This window comes from Pseudopodoces humilis, chromosome 4 (assembly GCF_049639895.1).
Source record: "Pseudopodoces humilis isolate 2021_Gansu_Grassland_sample_001 chromosome 4, ASM4963989v1, whole genome shotgun sequence".
In the NCBI taxonomy this organism is placed as follows: Eukaryota; Metazoa; Chordata; class Aves; order Passeriformes; family Paridae; genus Pseudopodoces; species Pseudopodoces humilis.
In genome coordinates this window covers 44,792,651-44,813,668 of record NC_142203.1, presented here as the reverse complement: position 1 = coordinate 44,813,668, position 21,018 = coordinate 44,792,651, and the positions used below count along the sequence as shown (strand labels likewise).

At 40.6% G+C, this 21,018-nt stretch overlaps 1 protein-coding gene across 1 annotated transcript in view; it reads left to right on the top strand.

Annotated features, from left to right (window-relative positions):
- The window catches only part of CNTLN (centlein), a 197,961-nt gene that overhangs the window by 25,302 nt on the left and 151,641 nt on the right, over positions 1-21,018 (top strand). The window contains 1 exon segment of the mRNA XM_088054637.1: positions 14,058-14,142. Within this exon segment, the coding sequence (XP_087910763.1) occupies positions 14,058-14,142 (85 nt within the window).

Below are 21,018 nucleotides of genomic sequence, written 5' to 3'. Positions count from 1 at the left end.
AGTTGCAGTTCATGAAGTATAAGGATCTTCTAGATTCTTACATGAAATTAAACTCTTCATAAAGTGACTATTTAGCTCTTTTTTTTTTTGTTTTTTAGTCAGTTCTTGATACATGGAAACAAAGTGAAGTTTCTGCTTGGAAGATTACGGCATAGACTCTGTTTCTACAAACCACAGACTGTGCAATCACAGGGATGGAACTGTACACAGTAATTACAGTATTGGTGCCATATTTACCATAACATTGACAGTCTACACTCTACAACTTCACTTTGCAAATGGGTGATTAATGCTCTATTCAATACAAACAGAGAATGTGTGAATTGTGGAAGTCTAAAATACTTGGGAGCTGGAGGACAGAGAGATAAGGTAGTCAAATTAAGGCTGCATAACACCAACTGATATTTTATAGCCTTTCTAGTTCTGCAGCCCTTTTGAATCAATGAAAATGTCTTTCAGAAGTAGCAGTGTTTCTAGAAGCAGTTTATTGTCGTTAGAGAGATACACTGTTAAAATGAAGCCCTTACTGTTTTACCACACTGTCCAAAGCTTGCTGTGTAATCTTAACTTTCTGTTAAAGACCAAATTTGGTAAGTTTTAGATATGTTTTAGGTTTTGAGGTGTTTTTTGTGTTTGTTTGTTTGTTTTTGTGGGATTTTTTTTGTTGGGTTTGTTGTTTGTGAGGTTTTTTGTTTTTGTTTTTTTGTAGTTTTGCGCTTTTTTGTGTTTTTTTTTTTTTAATTCAGTGGTTTGCAAAACTGAAAGGATGTATTCCATGAAACATCTAAACAGCAAATTCAATTTATTAGTTAAATTTATTTTCATTTAATTAATCTAAATGGGACATAATTGTTTATGACTGCTTACTTTTTTTTGACAAATGTATAAGTTCTTGTTTGATTAAGACCTGTGGTACAGTACAGGATACCTCTTTGCTTATACTGCTTTTGCTGAAGATTTTAGGAAGGATGTTGTTTTTAGAAACTTTACCAGACTTCTGTTTTTTAAAGCATTAAGGTTTTTGCTGTTTTCATGTCTCATTCATGGATAAATGTTTCCTCAAAATCTAATGGTTCATTTTTGGCACACCATTAACGTGGTGCCAAACATCAAGTACGTTGTCGTGTTATATAATCGAGTAGAGTGTAATACAGGAAAAAAATCATAACAGAGGAAATGTGTCAAGCTTAAGAATATTTTCTCAGTTTCTTCATTTTTGTGGGAAGCTGAATCTTGATAATCTTTGTAGCTAAATGCATCTGTTTTAAACATTTAAAATAGGTAGTACTCACGGGAAAACTGATTGGAGCTTAGAACTTGTACAAATTGACAGCCTCTCTTCACTCCATTTTTCATCCTAAAGAAGTCTGCAAATATTCTTAGCTCACATCATTATTGCTCATCAGTGATTCTAATTAGCTAAACAGGAGTTTGTCTCAGTCATTGATCATCATCAGCTTCTTGACAGTGCCTGAATTTTTTCCCCCCATATTCCAATGGACTTTTAAAAATACATTTTAAATACAAAATAGCTTAATGAATGAAGTTGTTTGAAGATATTTTTTTTTCTCTGTATTTGTTATCCTTTTAAAACGGAAGAGTTGATTACTGCAATTCCTATCAAGTTCCATTTTAAGGTGTGACAGCAGATCCAAATATGATATGTAAGTGCCAGTCAGATACACTGCATTGAATGTCTGTGGGGGGCTATCCTGTAAGAAGCATGGGAAAGTATCCTATGCCATCAGGAGAAACTGCTGATAAAGTTGCATACGAGGTGTCAGTTTATATTTCAGGCTTCTGACATCTTCCATTGTGTACCTAACTTCTAATAATTAGAACATTTTTCTTTAGCTGTGGGTGGTTACGTGTGAAACTGTTTATGGGGGCATTAGCAAGCATGTGGTATCTAGAAAGCTTGAAAGAAAACATCACAAAGGCAAAATATATTAAATTATAATATAAGTTATTTAAATTATATTAACTATAAATAATTGTATTATCTAAATATATTACAATTTTATAAATTATAATATATTAAAGTTATTTAAATTTTGCCCACTCATGATGATAATAGATCTGTGTTTATAAACTATGTTCTTTGACATTTTTGTTTGAAGGAGTGTTTTACCAAGCATTGGATAGGTTGAAAATTATGCATTTAACTAGAAATGTGCTGTAAACTGTTGGCTAGTGTGTAGCTCTGTTACAGGTGTATTTTTTGCTTTAACAGTAATCTGTTTCTTTTTTTTTTTTCTCTCCAATCCCAGACTTTATTCTGAGAACCCATATTTTGAAACTATGTCCTAAAGTCAGAGCATTCGATAGATTCTTAACTACCAATAATAAATCAGAATTAGCTGTGCATACTGTTTTTCAGAACTGTTTATTCTTTTACTTGGCTATTGGTTCACTTACTCACTTTCTCTGTTTTCTTTCTAAGATAAATTTTAAAAAATTAACCATCCACAACTGTAAAGTTCCTTAGGGAAACTTGTCTAACTTACCAAGTTAGTTTTCAGAAGAAGTTTTCAGATCAATTGATGCATTAGAAAACAAGTTTAATAATTTTCAAGTGATGATTGCATAGTTGAATTAAGAGGCTATCTGATTATAGTTTTAGTTCTGTTTGGGTCTTGCTTTCTGAAAGGTTGACTTTGAGAGAGGAGATGGTGGTTAGAGTTAGGAAGATGATGGCATATTGTGGGTGGTAGACAGGGTCAAGGTAGTTCTAAGAGCTGGAGGCAGTGCTCTTCAGTTCTTCATGGGGCCTGTGTGTGGTTAATGGTATGATTCTGTGTCTGCACCTGACTCTTCTAAGAACTTTGTAGTAAAGACCTTTTGTCTTTTAAAGCTTTTAGGATTTTGGATCAGATAGTTGTGTTTGTATGTCTAATCTTAAATTCTTAAGTATTCTAGCTGTAATTAAGACCTGAGAAAACTTTGATTGTTACATTTCTTGCAGTTCAGATCAATGAAGGTCTATCACTTCCTCTATTATAGATCATGGTGTAGCATGCTTATGGGAGAGTGATAACCTTCCTCCCCAGATATTTGGGATTTGAATAGTGCAAGTATTTTCTTTGAGAAGGAGTAATTGTTGATAGCCATTAGGATTCCACAGCAAAGTAATTAAGTATGAAGAAGCATTACTATTTCTATATTGGAACAGGTTTTGTTTCATTTAAGTTTTACCTATCATGAACAGTATGTCTCCTTCAGAAACATGCACAAACTTTTGGGTTAAGTATACAAATAAACTATTCAGCAATTTTTACATTTTTGCTTACTAACTCCTGTTCTTTAAGGTTTCTAATATCTCCTAGTACAGAGTTTTATATATTTACCAGAAAGTCTCACCATTTTTTAACATATAGCTGAGAATATGACTTCTGTTAGATAGATAAATGTTATAAACAGAGTAAGTCAGTTTGATAACCTGTCATATTTTGAAACCTGTTTGTTGTTTTGCTTCACTTGCAGCCTTTTTAAAGCAACGTAAAAGACACAAAAACATGCATAAAACAATAAAAACCACTAAAGAATACAGAGAATGTTGTTTAAAAGAGAAGTGACCCATCCCTTGAGCCCCAAATGTCCAAAGAAGTCTTGAAACCATTCTTTCTTTTTCGACCTTGAGTTGTTTGATGTCTTCTTTCAGCAGTTGGATGCTCCTGGAGATGTACTGAGAATGTGAGGAAAGGTTGCAACAGCAGACACCTTCGAAGTCCTGGCACCTGTGTCCATGGGCTAAGAGGAAGAAATCAATGGCTGCTTGGTTTTGCAGAATGGCATGCCTGGTCGTGTCTTGAAGATCACTGAGGATTTTTGATGTTGTGTTGACCTGCTTACCGAGCCAGCACCCCAGGTGAGATAGCTCACCAAGGCTTTTTGCAACAGCTACCTATGGAAGGACGCTGCAATTCTTTTGCCTTTGGACCAATAATTTTGGGATCACAATTTTCATTGAATTTGGTATAAGATCATTTTTGGTGTGCCAATCTATTTTTCTGTTGCCAATCCTGTAGCAATGTTATGTTTGGGGTGAGGGCAGTAAGCTGGCCAAGAGTACAAGGACCTCCTCTAAGGTGCGAGGGGATCCCTGCCCAAGCCCAGTCTCCACAGAGGAGGAGCACTCCCCAGGGAAGCACTCTGGGATAGAAGGAGCCAGACGCATCAAATGGCATTTTGATAATGTAGTTGCACCAATTGGCGGAATTGTAAATCTTTTTATATGGGGTTACATCTCTTATAAAATTAACGGATGGGTTCCAGAAATAAAACTGAAGACAATAGCTGGCCTTAGATCACCATAGTAGATCCAATTCTTGCAGTTCTTTGGGTGAAGCCTCTGTCCACCAGTCCCAGGTGTTCTCCGTGCTGGGCCACCTCCAAATGGGGAGGCTTTCACTGGGCTTAGAAGGAATCCTGACCAGGCATGATGACAGTGGGTTGTCAACCAAGCCCATGGATAGGCATGTTTTCTTGTTGGATGGACTTCACTAGGGTGATCCATAAGGTATGACTGAATTGTGGGACTACCCAGCTGAAGGCATGCTGTGATCTCAGGAGCATCCATGCGGTGATAATGATTACATCAAGGTAGATCATGTTCACACTGGGGGTAGGTATTTCTGAGGGAGGGGCTTCTGTCAGGGAATTAAACAGAATTTGTTAAGTCATTAGGTCAGGGAGAGAGGTTGTTCTTTTTACTTCTCCACCCTCTTTCCCTTCCATTCTCCTTTATTTATTATTAAAAAAAATCCTGAAAGGTAGTGGGTGTGAGGAGGTTGGGATGGGAGAGATGGAGGAACTGAAGTGTGAAGGTAGGTATGCAGTGTAGTGTTGCAACATGGCTCGGGGGAGACAAAGAGTTACATTGTCCCACCCCAAACCCCTTGTGAAAGATGGCCCAGGTGTTCCGATTGGGTTTGAGTCCCTGGGGAGGTTCTCCCTTGTTATGTTTCTAATGGTCCCTGACCCTGAACTCCACCCTCAAGGGTGGAGTCCCTTAAGAGTTCTGTCCCTCAAAAACCCCCTGCTCTGCCTTTGTTCGGGGCTCTCTGTTCTGGATCTGAGTTGGTTCCCATGCTGAATAAATGGTTTCATGAAGCGGGAGCCCGTCTTGTTGGTGTTCCATGCTGGTCCCCAGAACTCTGCAGCTTCCTGGACAAGATCCTGAGGTTGCGGACTGCAACAAATGGTGGAGAATGCGGGTGTCCGGTGAAGCACCAGAACAGCAGGACCGGCTCCATGGACACTGTGAGTCCCTGGCTGATGGCTTGAGAGCCGGCGAGACTCCCGCCCTAGAAGGGAGGACTCGAGAGACCTGGCAGGAGGGCCAAGTTGAGAGTGCCTCGGGCATAGAGAAAAAAAAGGGCTTACGGAGGTGGGGGAGCTGCGAGACCAAACACCGGGACAAACATCTAACATCACCCAACAAGACGTATTATGGATGGTTTTGGTTTTTTTTATATACATAGGAAGGACCTTTATGGACGATTATATTATGGATGATTATGGACGGTATGGCCCTTCCTCTGTACTGTTTTTTGTTTTCTGTGAAGTTCCTCATTTTTTTTAGTGTATACCTCTCTGTATCTTCCCCTCTCCTATGTTCCTAAGGGCAGTACAAAGGGTGAAAAAATGCCAAGAAGGCTTGGGGTTGCTGCCATCTTCCCGTCACCCATGTATCTTTCTGCCATCCCATCCCCTGTTTTCCTGAAGGCAGGCAAGGGACAGAGAACATCCAGAGTGATGCGGGTCTGCTGCCGTCTGCCCGCCGTTCCGTGTCCTCCTTCACCCCCTGTCTTTCCATATTCCCCGTTCCCGGTCCGGGAAATTCCGTCCCGGACCCCCCCATCCCAAGACGGCGCCGGCCTCGTGGTCTGGGATCCCTTATTTCCCGCCTTGCTCCTTCTTTTCTGGCCCCGAACCTTCCCTTCCCCCAGTAACTCCTGCTTTGGTCCCAGCCCTTTGTTTGGCTGCTCCACCCTGGGGGCTCTGCCTTTTCCATCGTGGGCAACACCCCCTCCAGGGAAATCGAAACTGTAACCTGATCTGCCAAAGCCAGTGTTTCACCGAGAACATCTAAAGTGGCGACACCCACATCGGAACCAGAGCCGAAGCTGGAGATCTAAGAACGCTGCCCCTTGTGAGAGGAGATCTAAGAGCTGCACCCTTCCTGAAAGAAAATCCTAAACTGGAAGAGACTGAACTAAAAACCATTATATTTGTATTGAGTACCATCACTGTTTAATCTAAGTGTTTGTTTTTAATTGTGTTTTTTTCTGTTTACTTATTGTGCTTTGTTACTGAGTTTTTAGTGTCCCACAAAGCAAAGTGAGTGCTCTGTGGAAGAGGTGAGATTTTATGGTGTAAGTTTTGGAAACAGTTTAAGCTCCTAATTCAAATTAAAAAAAAAAAAAAAGGAACAGATGTTGCAATGTGGCTGGGGGGGGAGACAAAGAGTTACATTGTCCCACCCCAAACCCCTTGTGAAGGGCGGCCCAGGAGTTCTGATTGGGTTTGAGTCTCTGGGGTGTTTTTCCCTTGTTGTGTTTCTAATGGTCCCTGACCCTCAAGGGTGGAGACCGTTAAGAGTTCTGTCCCTCAAAAGCCCCTGCTCGGCCTTTGTTCAGGGTTCCCATGCTGAATAAATGGTTTCATGAAGCGGGAGCCCATCTCGTTGGTGTTCCATGCTGGTCCCCAGAACTGCAGCTTCCTGGACGAGATCCTGAGGTTATGGACTGCAACAGTGTAGGGGTATAAGTGGGGTTTGGGAACATATCAGGGGTTGAACAGGTTTGTGGGAAGTAACGGGGTAGCAGCAATTGTCAGATCATTCTGGCCTGTGGCAATGTCTAGTTCAGGGATGTGTCTTGTTTGAGACTTGGTGACAAGATGGTTGGCTATGAGTAGTGGTTGGCAGCAATGTCTTCATCTCCAGGCAGAACTGGTTTGATCTTTATTGGTCAGTGGCTAACTCGGAGACTTCATTATTGTCAGAGGGAGCAGTGTTTTCAGGGCCTAGGTATGGCTTTATGTTTTTCCCTGGGATCCATTTGGGGCCGGATGGGGAAGACACACAAGCATACCCCCTCTTCCAGGTAATCAATTGGAAAGGACCAGATATTTGTCGGGTTTCAGGATCTTTGATCAGCATTGGCAGCTTCTCCTTGAGCTTAGCTTGGGCTGAGTTTGAGAAGTGCTGGAATACGGGGAGGTTGGCTCTGAAAAAGAGCAATTTGGAAAGTTAATAACAGAGAGCCTTATAGAGTCAATGGGAGACATGACTTCTGTGCCCCCCCACCACTGCTGATCGAGGATCCACTAGATGGTACCATGTGTCCATTCTACAATTGATTGTCCTGTGGTGTGCTTCACCCTGTACCGTTTGAAGAAGTCTTAGTTTTTGGGAGGTGTAAGCGGTCCATTTGCAAGCACTCCTGTGTGGGCTGAAGCAAACACTGCACCTGAGAATCTTCCGACTGACACATATTTTAACCTCCCAAAAGATGGGAAGTGTGTCACATCAGTTTGCCAAAGTTGGCAGCTGTTTAAGCTCTGTGGGTTGTCCCCAAAACCTGGTATCTGATAGTTTTGACAGTTGGGGCAAGTCACAACAATCGACCATACTCGCTCTTTGGACATTGCTATTAACACCGGTACATTCTGGTGGTAAAATTCATGGGATTTGCCGTGTAGGTTGGTAACACTGCTCTTCTGTTCCCCTCCACAATGCCACCTGGGAGGTTCGTGTGTGACCTCAATGCATAATATGAAATGGTTGCTTTCTGTGAGGGATAAGATAGATTAGTTTAGAAAGTAAGTAGTATAAATTTGGATTGGAGACCTCATTTAGAAAAGAATGTTCTGCTCTCAAAGCTAATCAGTGACATGGGCTGAATCTGTCACCAAATTGAAAGGTTCCTGGAATTTCTCAAAAGCTCTTCTGATGGCTGCTAACTCAGCAATTTGTGGGGATGCTCCCACCACTTGGCCATCAGATTCCCACTTCTGTGTCCTGGGATTCCTCCAAGTCATCACTGCCTTCTGGGATGCCCCCGAGCCATTGGTAAAAATTGTCAGTGTTTTGAGAGGTTTCCTGCTTTGCATTAATTTGGAGACCAGATTGAAAGCCGAATTAAACAATTTATGGCTTGGCAAATGGATCTAAATTTGGCCTGGGTAGCTATTGAGAGTGAACTTGAGGCTCTTATTGGTCTGGAGCAAATGCTTCAGATCCCCAGTAGTCAGTGGTAGGAAGGTGCATGTGACCTCACACCCTGCAAGAGAGTGGAGGCAAGCCCTAGCCCTTTTAAATAGGTCAGCTATCAGTTCTTGAGGGGTGGTGATTGTCTTTGTAGGTTGATTGTGGGAAAACGCTCATTCTAAAATGATTTCATCTGGGTGTCCCACTGAAAAATAGGACCATGAAACTGTAGGGCTTTACCTAGGACTGCCATCTGAAAGGGCAGGTGCAGCTCGAAGCAATGTGCTTGACGTGAGGACAGAGCCTCCTGAACCGTGGCGATGGACGCTTGGGCTTCGGGTGTGAGGGCACGCAGTGAATCCAGGTCCTTGCTTCCACAGAAGGTTGAACAGCAGCGCAAGGACCTCTCCCAGCAGGGGACGCACCCAGTTGATGGACCTGTAGAGTTGGTGGAGATTCTGCAGGGTCTTCGGGTCATCCCAGGTGGAGAGCTGCTGGGGTACAGTGATCTGCTCATGGATCTGAAGTCTGAGGTAGGTCCAGGGGCAGGCGTACTGGGATCTTGTCCTGTGAATCTTGAAGCCTACCTCTTCGATGGTTTGAATGGTCTTCCTTGGTGTATCATCTAGGTAAGCTTTTTGCGATGCACAGACAAGGATGTCATCCATAGAATGGTAGATAAGTGCCTCAGGGCACTCATCTCAGTGGGAATTGGATTTGGATGACATACCAATATAAACTCTTCATACAGTTGTAAAGTTTTTCATTGCTCGTGGAAGGACCAGCCATTGGTACCTATTATGAGGCACTTGTCTGTTTGAGAAAGGGACAGGGAAGATGAACCTGGGGGCATCTCGGGGATGGAGTTAAATGTTGAAGAGTCAGTCCTTGATGTCAATTACTGCCATCTTCCAGTCCCAAGGCAGCATTGTGGGTGTGAGCAAGCCAGGTTGCAGAGACCCCATGTGCTCAATGGCCTTGGTGATTTTGCAGAGGTCATGGAGGAGCTTCCACCTATCCTTGCTGGGTTTTTTCAGGACAAAGATAGGGGAATTCCAAGGGTTGTTGGTATCAGTGATGTGACCCTTGGCAAGTTGCTCTTCTACGAGGGCTTCCAAAGTGCTCAATTTTTTATTGGGAAGGGGCCACTGGTCAACCCACACTGGATGATCTTGTTTCCAGGTGAGTTGAGGAGTGGTAATGTTTGCATGATTTACAGTGGCCCCAACTAAAAATCCCTACAGGCAATGTGCATGGAAGTCCCCCAGTGGGACAACAAGTCTCTGCCCCACAACGTGATAGGGGCCCTCACCACAAATGGCCAGATGGTTGTCATTTTGCCCTTGGGACCTTCAACAACACTGCATACACTACACATAGAAACCGCAACACCCCCGATGTCTGAGATCATACCAGCCACAGGTCACAACTCTTAAGTGGGTGGCCTTTCAGACTGGGCAATGATTGTGATATCTGCCCCAGTGTCTGTCATCCCTAGATGGGAGATCTTTTCCCCATGACAGAACAGGCCACACTCTAACATGAGTTTATTGTTACCCACAATATGTGTCCACATCGCGGTGGGATTGAGAAGGACTTGTTCCAGATATTCAGGAGGTAGTAAAACACTTGGGCAATAGGTTGACCCTGAGGAAGCTGGCATGGTGGGTTGACACAGGAGATGAGATGAAAATCTCATCCCCTGAGATTATAGTTACAATTTCTGGTAAAATGTTTATTTGTTCTGGCCCATTGATGGAGTCCTCAATAACATTTCAAGGGCCATCACGTGGCACAGATTTCCCTGTTGAAATTTTATAGTTTTATCAGAAAAGTCAATGGACAACACACTGACCAGCTGGTGCTGGGTTCCCACCTGAACCTTTGAGTTTGTGGAGTTCATATGTGGAGGAACCTCCAGAACCGATGTTGTATTCTTCTAGTGTTCCGGAATGGTGGGCAGAGTGGGGTGGGACAGCTTCCCATTTGTTGTTGTAGCACGGGGCCATCCCGCCCTGTGCTGGAAGTTTCCCGAGTGCTGCTAATAAGGCAATTGTACCTTGGGCCACTGATAGTTTTTACAATTGTCCTGTGGGGCCAGCCATTCTGGGCAGTCTTTTAGAAAATGTCCTAATTCACTGCAGGAGAAACATGTGTCTTCGTCTTTTTGGGAAACCACAGCAAAGGCTCCTGCCACCCTGTGACTGTGCCTTTGGCAACTGCCTCTGCCATAGTATTTTTGGTGGAGGAATTCTTGGTGTAAGCCCTCACCGTTTGTTCAATGGTAGGTTCCTTGTCAAGGGGTAAAGCCGTGCATTACATGTTAGCATTTGTGAGAGCAGTTTTGTTTAGAACCTCTTTCCAAATCTTTCTGATTCTCAGGGCTTTCTAGTTGTTTTTCCAGGACCACTTTTAATCAGTCTACAAATTTCACAAATGTTTCATCAACCCCTTGCTTGATGTTAATAAAGTGCTGTGTTGGTATGTTATCATCGGGGGTGAGGAGCTAAGATGTTTTGGCTGTGGTGGCTATTCCTGCAGTGCAGCTTCTGGTATAGCATTCACTTGATCAGTTGGTATTTGAAAGTCACCTTCTCCTGCTAACTGCTCAACAGACAAACTGGGTCTATTGGCATCTTTTGAATAAGTGTGCGATAAGAACTTTAGATTTTTTTTCCCACTGCCATTCCCGCAGCATCTATTCATCTGGGGAAAAGAGATAGTTCATCATATTTTTGGTGTCGTGAGGGACCAATGTGTGTGAGGAGAAGGTGGCTTTGATAAAGTTTTTGAAAAACTGGGATCCTCGGCCATGTTCCTTTGCCGCCTTAACTAGTTCTTTAATTTCGCTGTAGGGTATGGGGTCCCAGGAATTGTTGGCTGTTGGCCTTCTCCCGCATTTGTGAACAACTGGGAAGGCAGAGAGATCTTATTTACCACTTCCCAGTCTCCCTCCTCGGTGGCCTCCCTTTGAGTCTTGGCCCAGGGGTCCTCAGACTGGGTGTTCGAGTCTGAGTCTGAGGACTCGCTACTCTCATCCTCCAAAGAGGATGGAGGGTGCTTTAGTGGAGTGTGGGGCCTTTTTGGACGGACAAGATCTGCCAGATGGCATGAGGCCGTGGAAGCCAGAATGACTTCCTTCCAGTTGCCGCCATTAACATTTCTGGTTCTGGGATGAGAACCGGAAGGCGGTTGGGCAGTGGGGGAGAAGCCAATAGCAGAATGGGTGGAGTTTACGGAAGGGGTGGTGTCCACGAGGAAGGGGAGTTCCTGGCTATAGGGGGAAGTCCTGATGTGGTTACACCCACTGACAATGCGAGGAAAAGGGAGGAGCCAGACGCAGTGGGAAGCACAGAGAAAGGTGGTGGAGAGACGGGGAGGTGGCCATTTTGAGGGTTGGAGGCGGGAAAACTTGAACATAGGGGTGACAAAATGGCAGGGCTAGCTATGTTGCCAGCCCATTTTGTGGAGCAGTAGCAAAGGGTGGGAGTGGGTAGATTGGCATAGGGTGGAGGAGGAGGGGAGGTCTAGGGCAGATTGACCAGTGCTGTCCTGGTGGGGGGAGAGGGGATCGGGAGGCATCAGGGGATCAGCAGCCGTCCTATGCAATACCACAACAACCTCCTGAAGATTGCCCCTCACGTGGTGAAGCGGGTTTAGGAACATGGGGAAGAACCTTTACTGAACATTCCCCGAATTTTTCAACTGACTTAATGATAATATGAGCTAAAGAAAAGAACTTTGCCACCGATAAATCACCACCCACTTGAATGTTTTATAATTTTGTCCCAACGTTGCCTCAAAACTCCCCCAAGAGCATAGAATCCTTTGTAACATTAAGAAAATATTTAAAAACCCAATGAACAAATCTCTTTAGTTACCCTTAGAAAACTTAAATTCTGCCACAGCAAGGGTTCCCACAACTTGGTAATAAAAATACCTCTGAGGAGGGCTGAGCTTAGGATGGCTCAGTTTGTTTCCCATCCTCAGTTCTTCACTCCCACACCCAACAGGAAAAGGAAAACAGAAAAGACCCCAGTATAACAACTCACAATTTTTCTACAGGCAGCATGAAGCCCTCTGGGTCAACAGAAATCTGTAGGGTTGCTGGTCCGTCAACTGGTCTTCGGGGGATCTCTTCTCCTATCCTCCCCAGAAGGCCTCAGCGAGGGTCCGGTCATCCCTTGGATAGCTTTCCGTAGAATAGGAAGGGTTCTCCTCAGGGAGCTGGCTAACCCAAAAGTGGCTTGTGTCCTGCAGCTGAAAGCTGGAGGAGATGCTTCTCAGGGAAACTTCTGACAGAGGTCCATGTTCGGTTGCCAGCTGTCACGGTCTGGGCAGTCTGGGTGCCATGACCTTCCCAGAGAAATGTCCTTGAAGGACACTCTCGAGGGCACAGACACTCCCTACCCTGCTGAGAGCGATCTCAGCTCTCAGCCTTGAAAAGGGCTGTTGGGTGATTGCAGCTCTTTGGGCAACACGGAAGGAGGGACAGGAGCCTCCTGTGGTGTTTCACAAGGAGCCTTTGTTCTTGGTCCAGGGATGAGGAGAATGCCAGCTACCGTGAAGGGGTCAGGGATGAAAGACTGGATAGTCAGAGGGAAACGAGGGTTTATATGGGGACATCAGGACTAGTCAGCTGAGGGTTCGGGGCGGAGCAATGGGGAAGGACCAGTGGGGTACATAGAATTACATGGAGTACATAAAATTTGCAAAACTCATTTTGTTGCCCCAGCAATGAAGGAACTTGTCTAGGAGCTTTCCCTCCAAGGGAGAGTTGTGGATTCTTTGTTAATCGGCCCACTGGCATATCAAGCCTTTTGCATACAGCTGGATATTTTCATCCACTTTAGATCAGATTTACAGACTCATGTGTACTAGTATTTCATTCCCTTCCAGCTCTGAAACATTCCTTATTTGGTAGTTGCACTAGTAGGATTCTCTAGCTTCCATAGGTGGCTGATACCACCCATGATGAAAGTTTTAACTGTATTGTGAGAACAAGGATAATCTGAATGAGTTTCTGCTTCTGTCACCTGTGGTGCTGGGATTGCCTGAAATGTTTGGACATTTTTAGGGAATATATATTTTTCAGCCCTTTAGTCACACATATGTGATAAGAACTGTGACTTACACTTAGGAATGTGAATATCCTTACTCTTGCAACATTTGTTCTCTTTCTTCCTAAAATGGAAACCAGCAAGGGCATCAGTATTTGAACTCAGTTAAGAAATAAGAAAGCAGATGAGGTACTTTGTTAAACAAAGCAAAGTGTCACAGGGATGATAATAGATGTGCACTTATTAACCACATAAAGTGGCTTTGTTCATCCCCCTTACTCAAGCTTCTGAGCTTTTTTTTTTTTTCTGCAGGTAAAAGTTGCACATTCTATCCCTGTGGAATATAGTAAAATAATTATCCATGATGTTCAAAAGCATTGTTTCAGACAGAAAAATGCCATGTAATAGAGATAAGGACTTCATAAACTCAAGTAGCTTGGTGATTCTATATTGCAAAGAAGGGACAAAAGCATTTTGCTCATTCTGTGTTCAAGTACACTTTCTGTGTGGGAAAGAATGAGAGACAGATAATTTCAGCTGCTTTAAAAATATTAAGATCTCTTATTTCTGTTTCTTTTTGAACAAAGCTGCATTAGATGTTTACAGATGTAATTTGCTGTCACTTGCCATATGCTCCCTGATTAATTCTGCAGGGCCTGTCAGCTTCAGATAATTTAATTTTCTGCACTTTAAAATGACATTCATTATCAGGACATGAAAAATTCAAATGATTAACACCAAATTATGACTAATAAAGTGTCTATTTTTTTGTTTGTTTCCAGAGAAAAACAGAAAGCTAAAGTCAAGGACAGAAGTATTTTAGAGATTTTGCAAGCCAAAGACAGCAAAATAAAATCTCTAGAACAGGTTCATATTATGTTTTAATAGAGCAGTTAAAAAATCTTGTCATTGACAACATATTTATGTTTGCTAAATTGAGAAAATTATTTGCTATTGTGTCTTCAGAAAAAAGTTGCAGATGATTTAGAGATGATAAATTCCTAATGAAGTATTATTTAAGCTCTTCTGCATTGTTCAGACAGTTGATCTGTTACCCAAAAAGTTTATGTTATTTTAGATTAAACTTCTTCTGAAAAATCTTGTCAGTTCATTGCCTCATCTTACCCTATGGTCCAACCTAAACTTGGATTTAAGTCTAGAAGAGCTCTGAATATGTTCAAGTTTGTAATGTGCCCATGCACATCTTGGTAAGATTTGCCATCCTAACAAGCACAAAATAATTAACCTGCTGCACCTTCTGCCTAAAAAAAACCCACCACAGTATTGGTGGTGTTTCTCCTTTTATTTATTTCTGAATTAGTTCATAGTTAAACAAATACATAGAAAACATACATACGTTATATATTATATGAAGTACAATAAATACATTATATTTTATTATATAATTGTTTATTATAGAGACTGTATGATGTATATATAAAATATTATCTGTATCCCATGTATAATCTATATTATATACTTTATATTTTATAGAATTATATCCAATATTTAATATATATTATATAATATAATGTTATATTGCATATAATATATAGATCTATGAAATACGTAAATATCTATAAAATAATACAGTATATAAAATATAAATAAATCAAATTAAAATACTGTTACTTATTAAATAAACTTTCATTTTGTATTACAACAGTGGCTGAAGTTTCAGTGTGGTATATCATCCTCATGACTGTAGGTATGGTGTGTATGGTGTTTGGTGCATACACACAAATCATATTTAGAAGCCAACAATGTGTGATTCCTGCATTTATATCCTGTCTATCCTGTCCTTATGTGAAAGGCAAAATACTGTGAAGACCTTTATAGGAATATGCATGCTGTACTGTGTTTTTAAGAAGGCTGCCTGCTGTGGCAGCATCTGAACTTGGGATGTGCATCTCCATGAGGTTGCTTTCAGATCAGTTTCAGAAGCTGAAACTGTAATTGATCAGAAATCTAAAATTGATGGTGTAATGTGTTTACATCATCCATGTGGAAATAGAGAGAGGCTGGTAAATTGTAACTAGAACCATGGAAAACTGGCAGCCAGGAAAGAAGAGTTTGTCAACAGGATGATAAAACTCTGGATATACATACAAACTTGGAAATGAGAGGTTGGAGAGTAGCCCCACAGAAAATACAGGGATCCTTGTTTACAGAAAACTGAACATGAGCCAGCAGTGCCCTGACAGCCAGGAGGGACAACCCTGTCCTGGGGGACATCAGGCACAGCATCACCAGCCAGGCAAGGGAGGGGATTGTCCTGCTCTGCTCTGAGCTGGGGCAGCCTCACCTCCAGTGCTGGGGGCTGGTTTGGGTACCATAACAATGAAGATGAAGGGCCTTGAGGGGAAGCCCCCTTGAGAGGAGGACACAGGTGACTGAGGTCACTTGGCTTGTTCAGCTTGGTGAGGAGGAGACTGAGGGACCATCTGCAATCTCACTGTGGTTTATAACTGCCTTATAAGGGGAAAGAGGAGGGGCAGACATTGATCTCTTCCCTCTGATGACCAGTGACAGGTTCCAAGGGTTTGGCTTGGAGATGTCAGGGTAGGTTTGGGTTGGATATTAGGAAAAGTTTCTTTACCCCGAGAGTGGTTGGGCACTGGGAAGTGGCCATTGCACTAAACTTGCCAGAGTTCAAGAAGCGTTCGTACAACGCTCTCAGGCATTGTGTGATTCACACATGGTGTAATTCTAGTTTGTTCTGTGCACAGCCAGGAGTGGGGCTTAATGATCTTTGGGGGTTGCTTCCAAACCAGGATATTCTGTGATTCAGTGATTCTAACAGATGAGGAGAACAGAAGTTGTTTTGATGATCCTGACAACTCTAATGCAGCCCTTACAATTAGCTTCCCTTAGAGTATCATTGAGCTGGGGGGACAGGTTGTGAAGGGCACCAGATGGTGCCAGTGCTGTTTGTGAAAACAGTGTACAGAGGTGATGTCATTCTGACCTTCTTGCCTCATCCCTTGGCTGGAATGCTGTAGGGTTGAAGCAAGAGAGGGATTGTTTCCCGAGTCCAAGGTTTTAGTGATTTGGTATCAAAGAATGGAGCTGGCTTAAAAAACAATGTAGTGTTCTTATTTATTTTGTTTTTCTGAATGTGCTCCTTGTTTGTTCATCTAAGGAGGAAAAGATACTATTTATGTAATTAACATGCAAATAGATTGCTTGTGAAAATGTGCATTTTGACAGTAATGGTAATGAGTGTTCTTTTCTGTAAAGTACAGACAGAAAGACTTGAAGGCTGTGTATTTCAGTCTACAAATTTTTTACATCTAGGAAGTTGAGATTAACCAGTGATGTCTTCTGTTGTTTTTTTCTTCCCCTTCATGCATCATACAGAGATAACAGTTGGAACAAGATAATTTGTTGTAGGGTTTATTATCTAAGAATTTCTGAGTGGCCACCAAAAAGCTGATTGTGTAAATTAATGCTGAGTGAGGGAAAAAAGAAAAATCAATCAGCTTTCTCATAATTTGACATAAATGTAAGCTTCTATTGTGTCTAGAAGTAACTAGAAAGCTGTATAAGGAGAACATGAGATCATATTTCTTGTCTTGTATTGTGCTTAGACTTTATCCTGACATACCTAAAAGGACTTCTAAAATTTCTATAGATATGACAGCATATTCTCCACAGCCTAGATAAGATACATCCACATAGTTACCTCATACTGAAAGCTAAATGAGCTTAATTTGTAATGAGGTATTTCATTATTAATGGAATATCATTATATATTTCATTAATAATCATTATTAATGAGATTTTAATGGGTACTACTGAAAATCAAGTAAAATAATAAATTTGGAAACTATGATTGAGAAGTAATATGGTCTTTAATCACATTTTTATAATCTAGCAGTGAAGAAAAGTGCTCAGTTACTCATGAAAATGAGACTTGAGGCTTTAGGAATAAAAGTGTAAATCATAATTTTTCAAAACTTCTGCTGTCCAGTATCTTTGGGCTACAGTATATGCACTGAACTTCCATTTACTTAATACAACTTCAGTTTTTCACCTCTCCTAAGATATGGTGTTGTAATCTTCAGTTTTATATTCATGAATAAGACCTTTTTCTTGTCATGAGTTTATTGCATAACTCCATATTGTGTTAAACATTTTAAATATGAGTTAGTGTGGAGCATTTCAAGGTGTACCGTTCAAAAACTCAAATTTGTTAAAGCACATACGATTATTCTTGTCTATTACTGCCCATAAATTCGGCACAGAAAATATTGTATTTGTGTTTTCCATTGTACTTTTCACTTAATTTTTTTTGTTTTTTTAATTGGTTTATTGGTAACTTTTGTTCCTGATAGTCACAACTGGGCTTCATCTGGCATATAGATATATTTATTTTAAAAGTGGTGTGGTAAAAATCTTAAACCTTTGAGATTAGTGTCTAGACTGCTATACTGATTTTTTTGCTGTTATTTTTGTTTTATGCAGTGGCTCAAAACTCTTTTCTCAGCAGTTATGTATCCCTGACATGGTATGCATCACTTCTCTGTTTCAAGGAAAATAATTTCTAACTGCTATGTTTAAGTGGCTAGGACACTGTCTTAGAATTTTACTTCTTCTGAAGTCTGATAAATAAATTGCTGCAGAAATGTTTTCATTGTCTTTTTTATTTGGAAACATTTTTAAGCTGTTGTATTTAATTTATAATAATTGTGTGTATCTTAAGTAGATCACTGATGCTGTTTTTTCCTCAAAAAATAAGGTGAGGTTTTTGAGGAATGTGTGAAATTTTTAAATTCAAACAATTAGTTTAGCAGATAGTGTCGGAGCAGGGAACAGTCCTCTGCCATTCACACAATGGATAAATTAAAATATCTTAACCTGTTTTCTTTAGAAGATGACATTAAAGACATGTAAAAATAGCAGTAAACCTTTTCTTATAACATTGTTAATTAATTAGGTTTCAATTTTGATCTGGAAGAACTAAAGCTAATCTTTTTGTCCTAGACCTTGTAACGTTTCAAAACCTTATCAACTGATTATACTCTAGAGGGGTTAAAATAGTACTAGCTTGCCTCATTATCTGCACTTGAAAATCTTCAGCTTGCTGTGCAAATCTGTATTAAAGCCCCTTTAATGGGTCCAATTGAAAGAAACATAATTCTACCTTCAAGCATTAATTAACACTGATAAATTTTTCTTAACTTTTGTACTGTCACCTGATTATATTTTTCTCTGTAATAAAATACTTTTATTAAATTAGGACAAATTTAAATAGATATTATTACCATCTAAATACTTTATTTTCAGTACAAGTAAGCTTGATTATTCTTGGGTAATGAGGGACATGAGGATAATTTTGATAATAAGGGGTTCAAGTGAATGTGCCAGCAGTGTTGAGATTCTATGAATTTTATAAACTCTTTGCAAAAAAAAGTTTGTCCAGTGAATAGGATTTATATATGAAGCAAACAAAGCATGTTCAAGGGAACACTAACACAATTTTTTTTTTCTCCAAAAAAAGAAAGTGACTCAAGTTCTACAGTGGAAAAGGGATCAGCCTTCAGTGATGAAACCTGTTTACGTGTTTTATGTAGCACCTTTGAACTGCATCAATGAATTATCATATGTCTTTTTGCCTTTCTGTTTGACATCTTCAAGTTAGTTTTCTCATAAAATTAAGGGAAAGAAACCTTTTTATGGAGCTGATCTCAATTAGAAAGATGGGAAGAAAAATATGCAAACAGTTGAAAATTGCTGATTTTGGTTTATTGATAGAATGCTACCTGAGGTAGGTAGGATGATGACTACAGCTGATACCTGTGGGCTTTTTTTGACTGAGTAAGTTAATAAGCTCTAAATTACAGTGTACCTTTATAGCTCACTAGTACTTTTGTATGAATTCCCTGTAGGAATGCTTTTTCTACCATTTGAAAATGTGTTTCTGTGAGATAGCTTACTCCATTTTGAGGAAATAGTTTTTAAACATAACTTTTTCCTACTGAATTCTGCAGAAAAGAATATATTGGGTATTTATAGAGGTGTGCTGTAAATCTATGCATTACCTTTTCAATAATTCACGTGAGTAGCCATTCCTGAAGTTGGCTAAGGCTTCTGGGTCTTTTTTACTCAGCCTTCATATTCTTAGTTGTGTTTATACAGAGATGGTACCTGCACTTGGATTAGTCAGAAAAATGAACAGTAAGTAAAGAAATGTGATGTCACTTGTTCTCTGCCCAGTAACCTAGTTTGAAATGCATGCTTTCTTGAATATTGAGCAGAGGTCAGTGGTCAAACCTAGAAAGAAGAGGGAGGTCATGTTTATGATCTCATTCATGCTCTCCTCAGCTAGTATCTAGTTGGGAATTTTTTTTTTTTTTCAGCCCAGAATAGTTATCATGTAGCAGTGAGAGTTAAAGCAGAATAGCCTTTTATATGAGCTAAAAATGGTTTCTTTAGCCAATGGAATCTACTTTCACTGTATCAGAGATTAACTTCTTTACTGGTTTTGGTGTATTGGTTGGTCATTGTAGTGGTCCATTTTTTTTTTTTTAGCTCTAAAGTCAGTACAGTTTTGAGATGCTGGATTTTGTTCCCTTTGTAAGGACATTCGATGAGGAAGTTTTTCACATATCATGGCTTCTTACTTGAATACAGGCAGATTTCCTGAAAATCAAGAAAATAGCTATGCTTTAAAGACCAAGTAGCAGAAAGAAGCAGGCAGTGCCCTTTGAGATTAGATTCTGGCCTTATGAATCTGCTGACAACACTTTAGAAGGAGCTTGTCAGAAGAGTTGATCACAGCAACAGCTGTTCTTTATTTACTACACCTGATGTGGCAGCATTGATGTATAGAGTGTAATGAAGTATTGCTGTGTCAGGCATAGATCCTAGTAGGTATTGATTCCTGCAGATCTCAGATCATCATGCACTCTTCCAGAGGCTAACTCACTTTGAGGACCTTGTATAAGCCTTGCTGAAGAGGAAAGGGTAGAAAAAAAAAAAATCTGCTTCCATCAAGATTGTGCTCTTTAATGAAAATAAGAGGAAAGTTTATTTAGCAGGATATTGGTTTTGATTTGAAACTGGTAAAGAGACTAGAGGATAGAAATATACTTTGGATTTTCTGTTTTCTGACCTAGAAGGTTGTGCTGCTACTGTTTCAAAGTAGAGCTGCTAAGAAGAGAGGAAAAAACAGAGACTACGTTTATTAGGCAGTGTTGCTGTATTGCACTGTGTTATGGTTTTTATAGAAAATCTGATCTGTCCTGGTGCAGAGAATCACTAGCTATGGCAAGACTGTCAGATTATATTGTCAGTATTTACTGTAGTTTTCCTGAGAGCTCAGTAGAGTAAAATTGACAGTAAATTTCTAAGTGTAGCAGATGCATTACTACAACACATGCTATACTGCTTGATATTGATGCTGGATTTATTATGGAGCTACAAGTTTTCTATTTTGACAAAATGGTGTCTCATTTACAAATTAGAGGCATGTTTTTGCAAAAAAACTGCCTCTAAATATTTCCCCTTTGCAGGGCAAGGAGCTTCTGTATTCCTTGTTTCAGAGATGGAAAACCTATTGTGGAAAACCATATGCATCATAATATGGCTCCCCTGTTGATGCAAAAGTGCAGCTACTGGCAGTGCTTTCTTGCACTATACCTGTGCAACAGAAGGAACAGAGAAAAGGATACAAAGGATTGTAAGATATTGAGGAAAATACTAGTAAAGCTTTGTTTTAGTGAATGAGAGAAGGAGTGT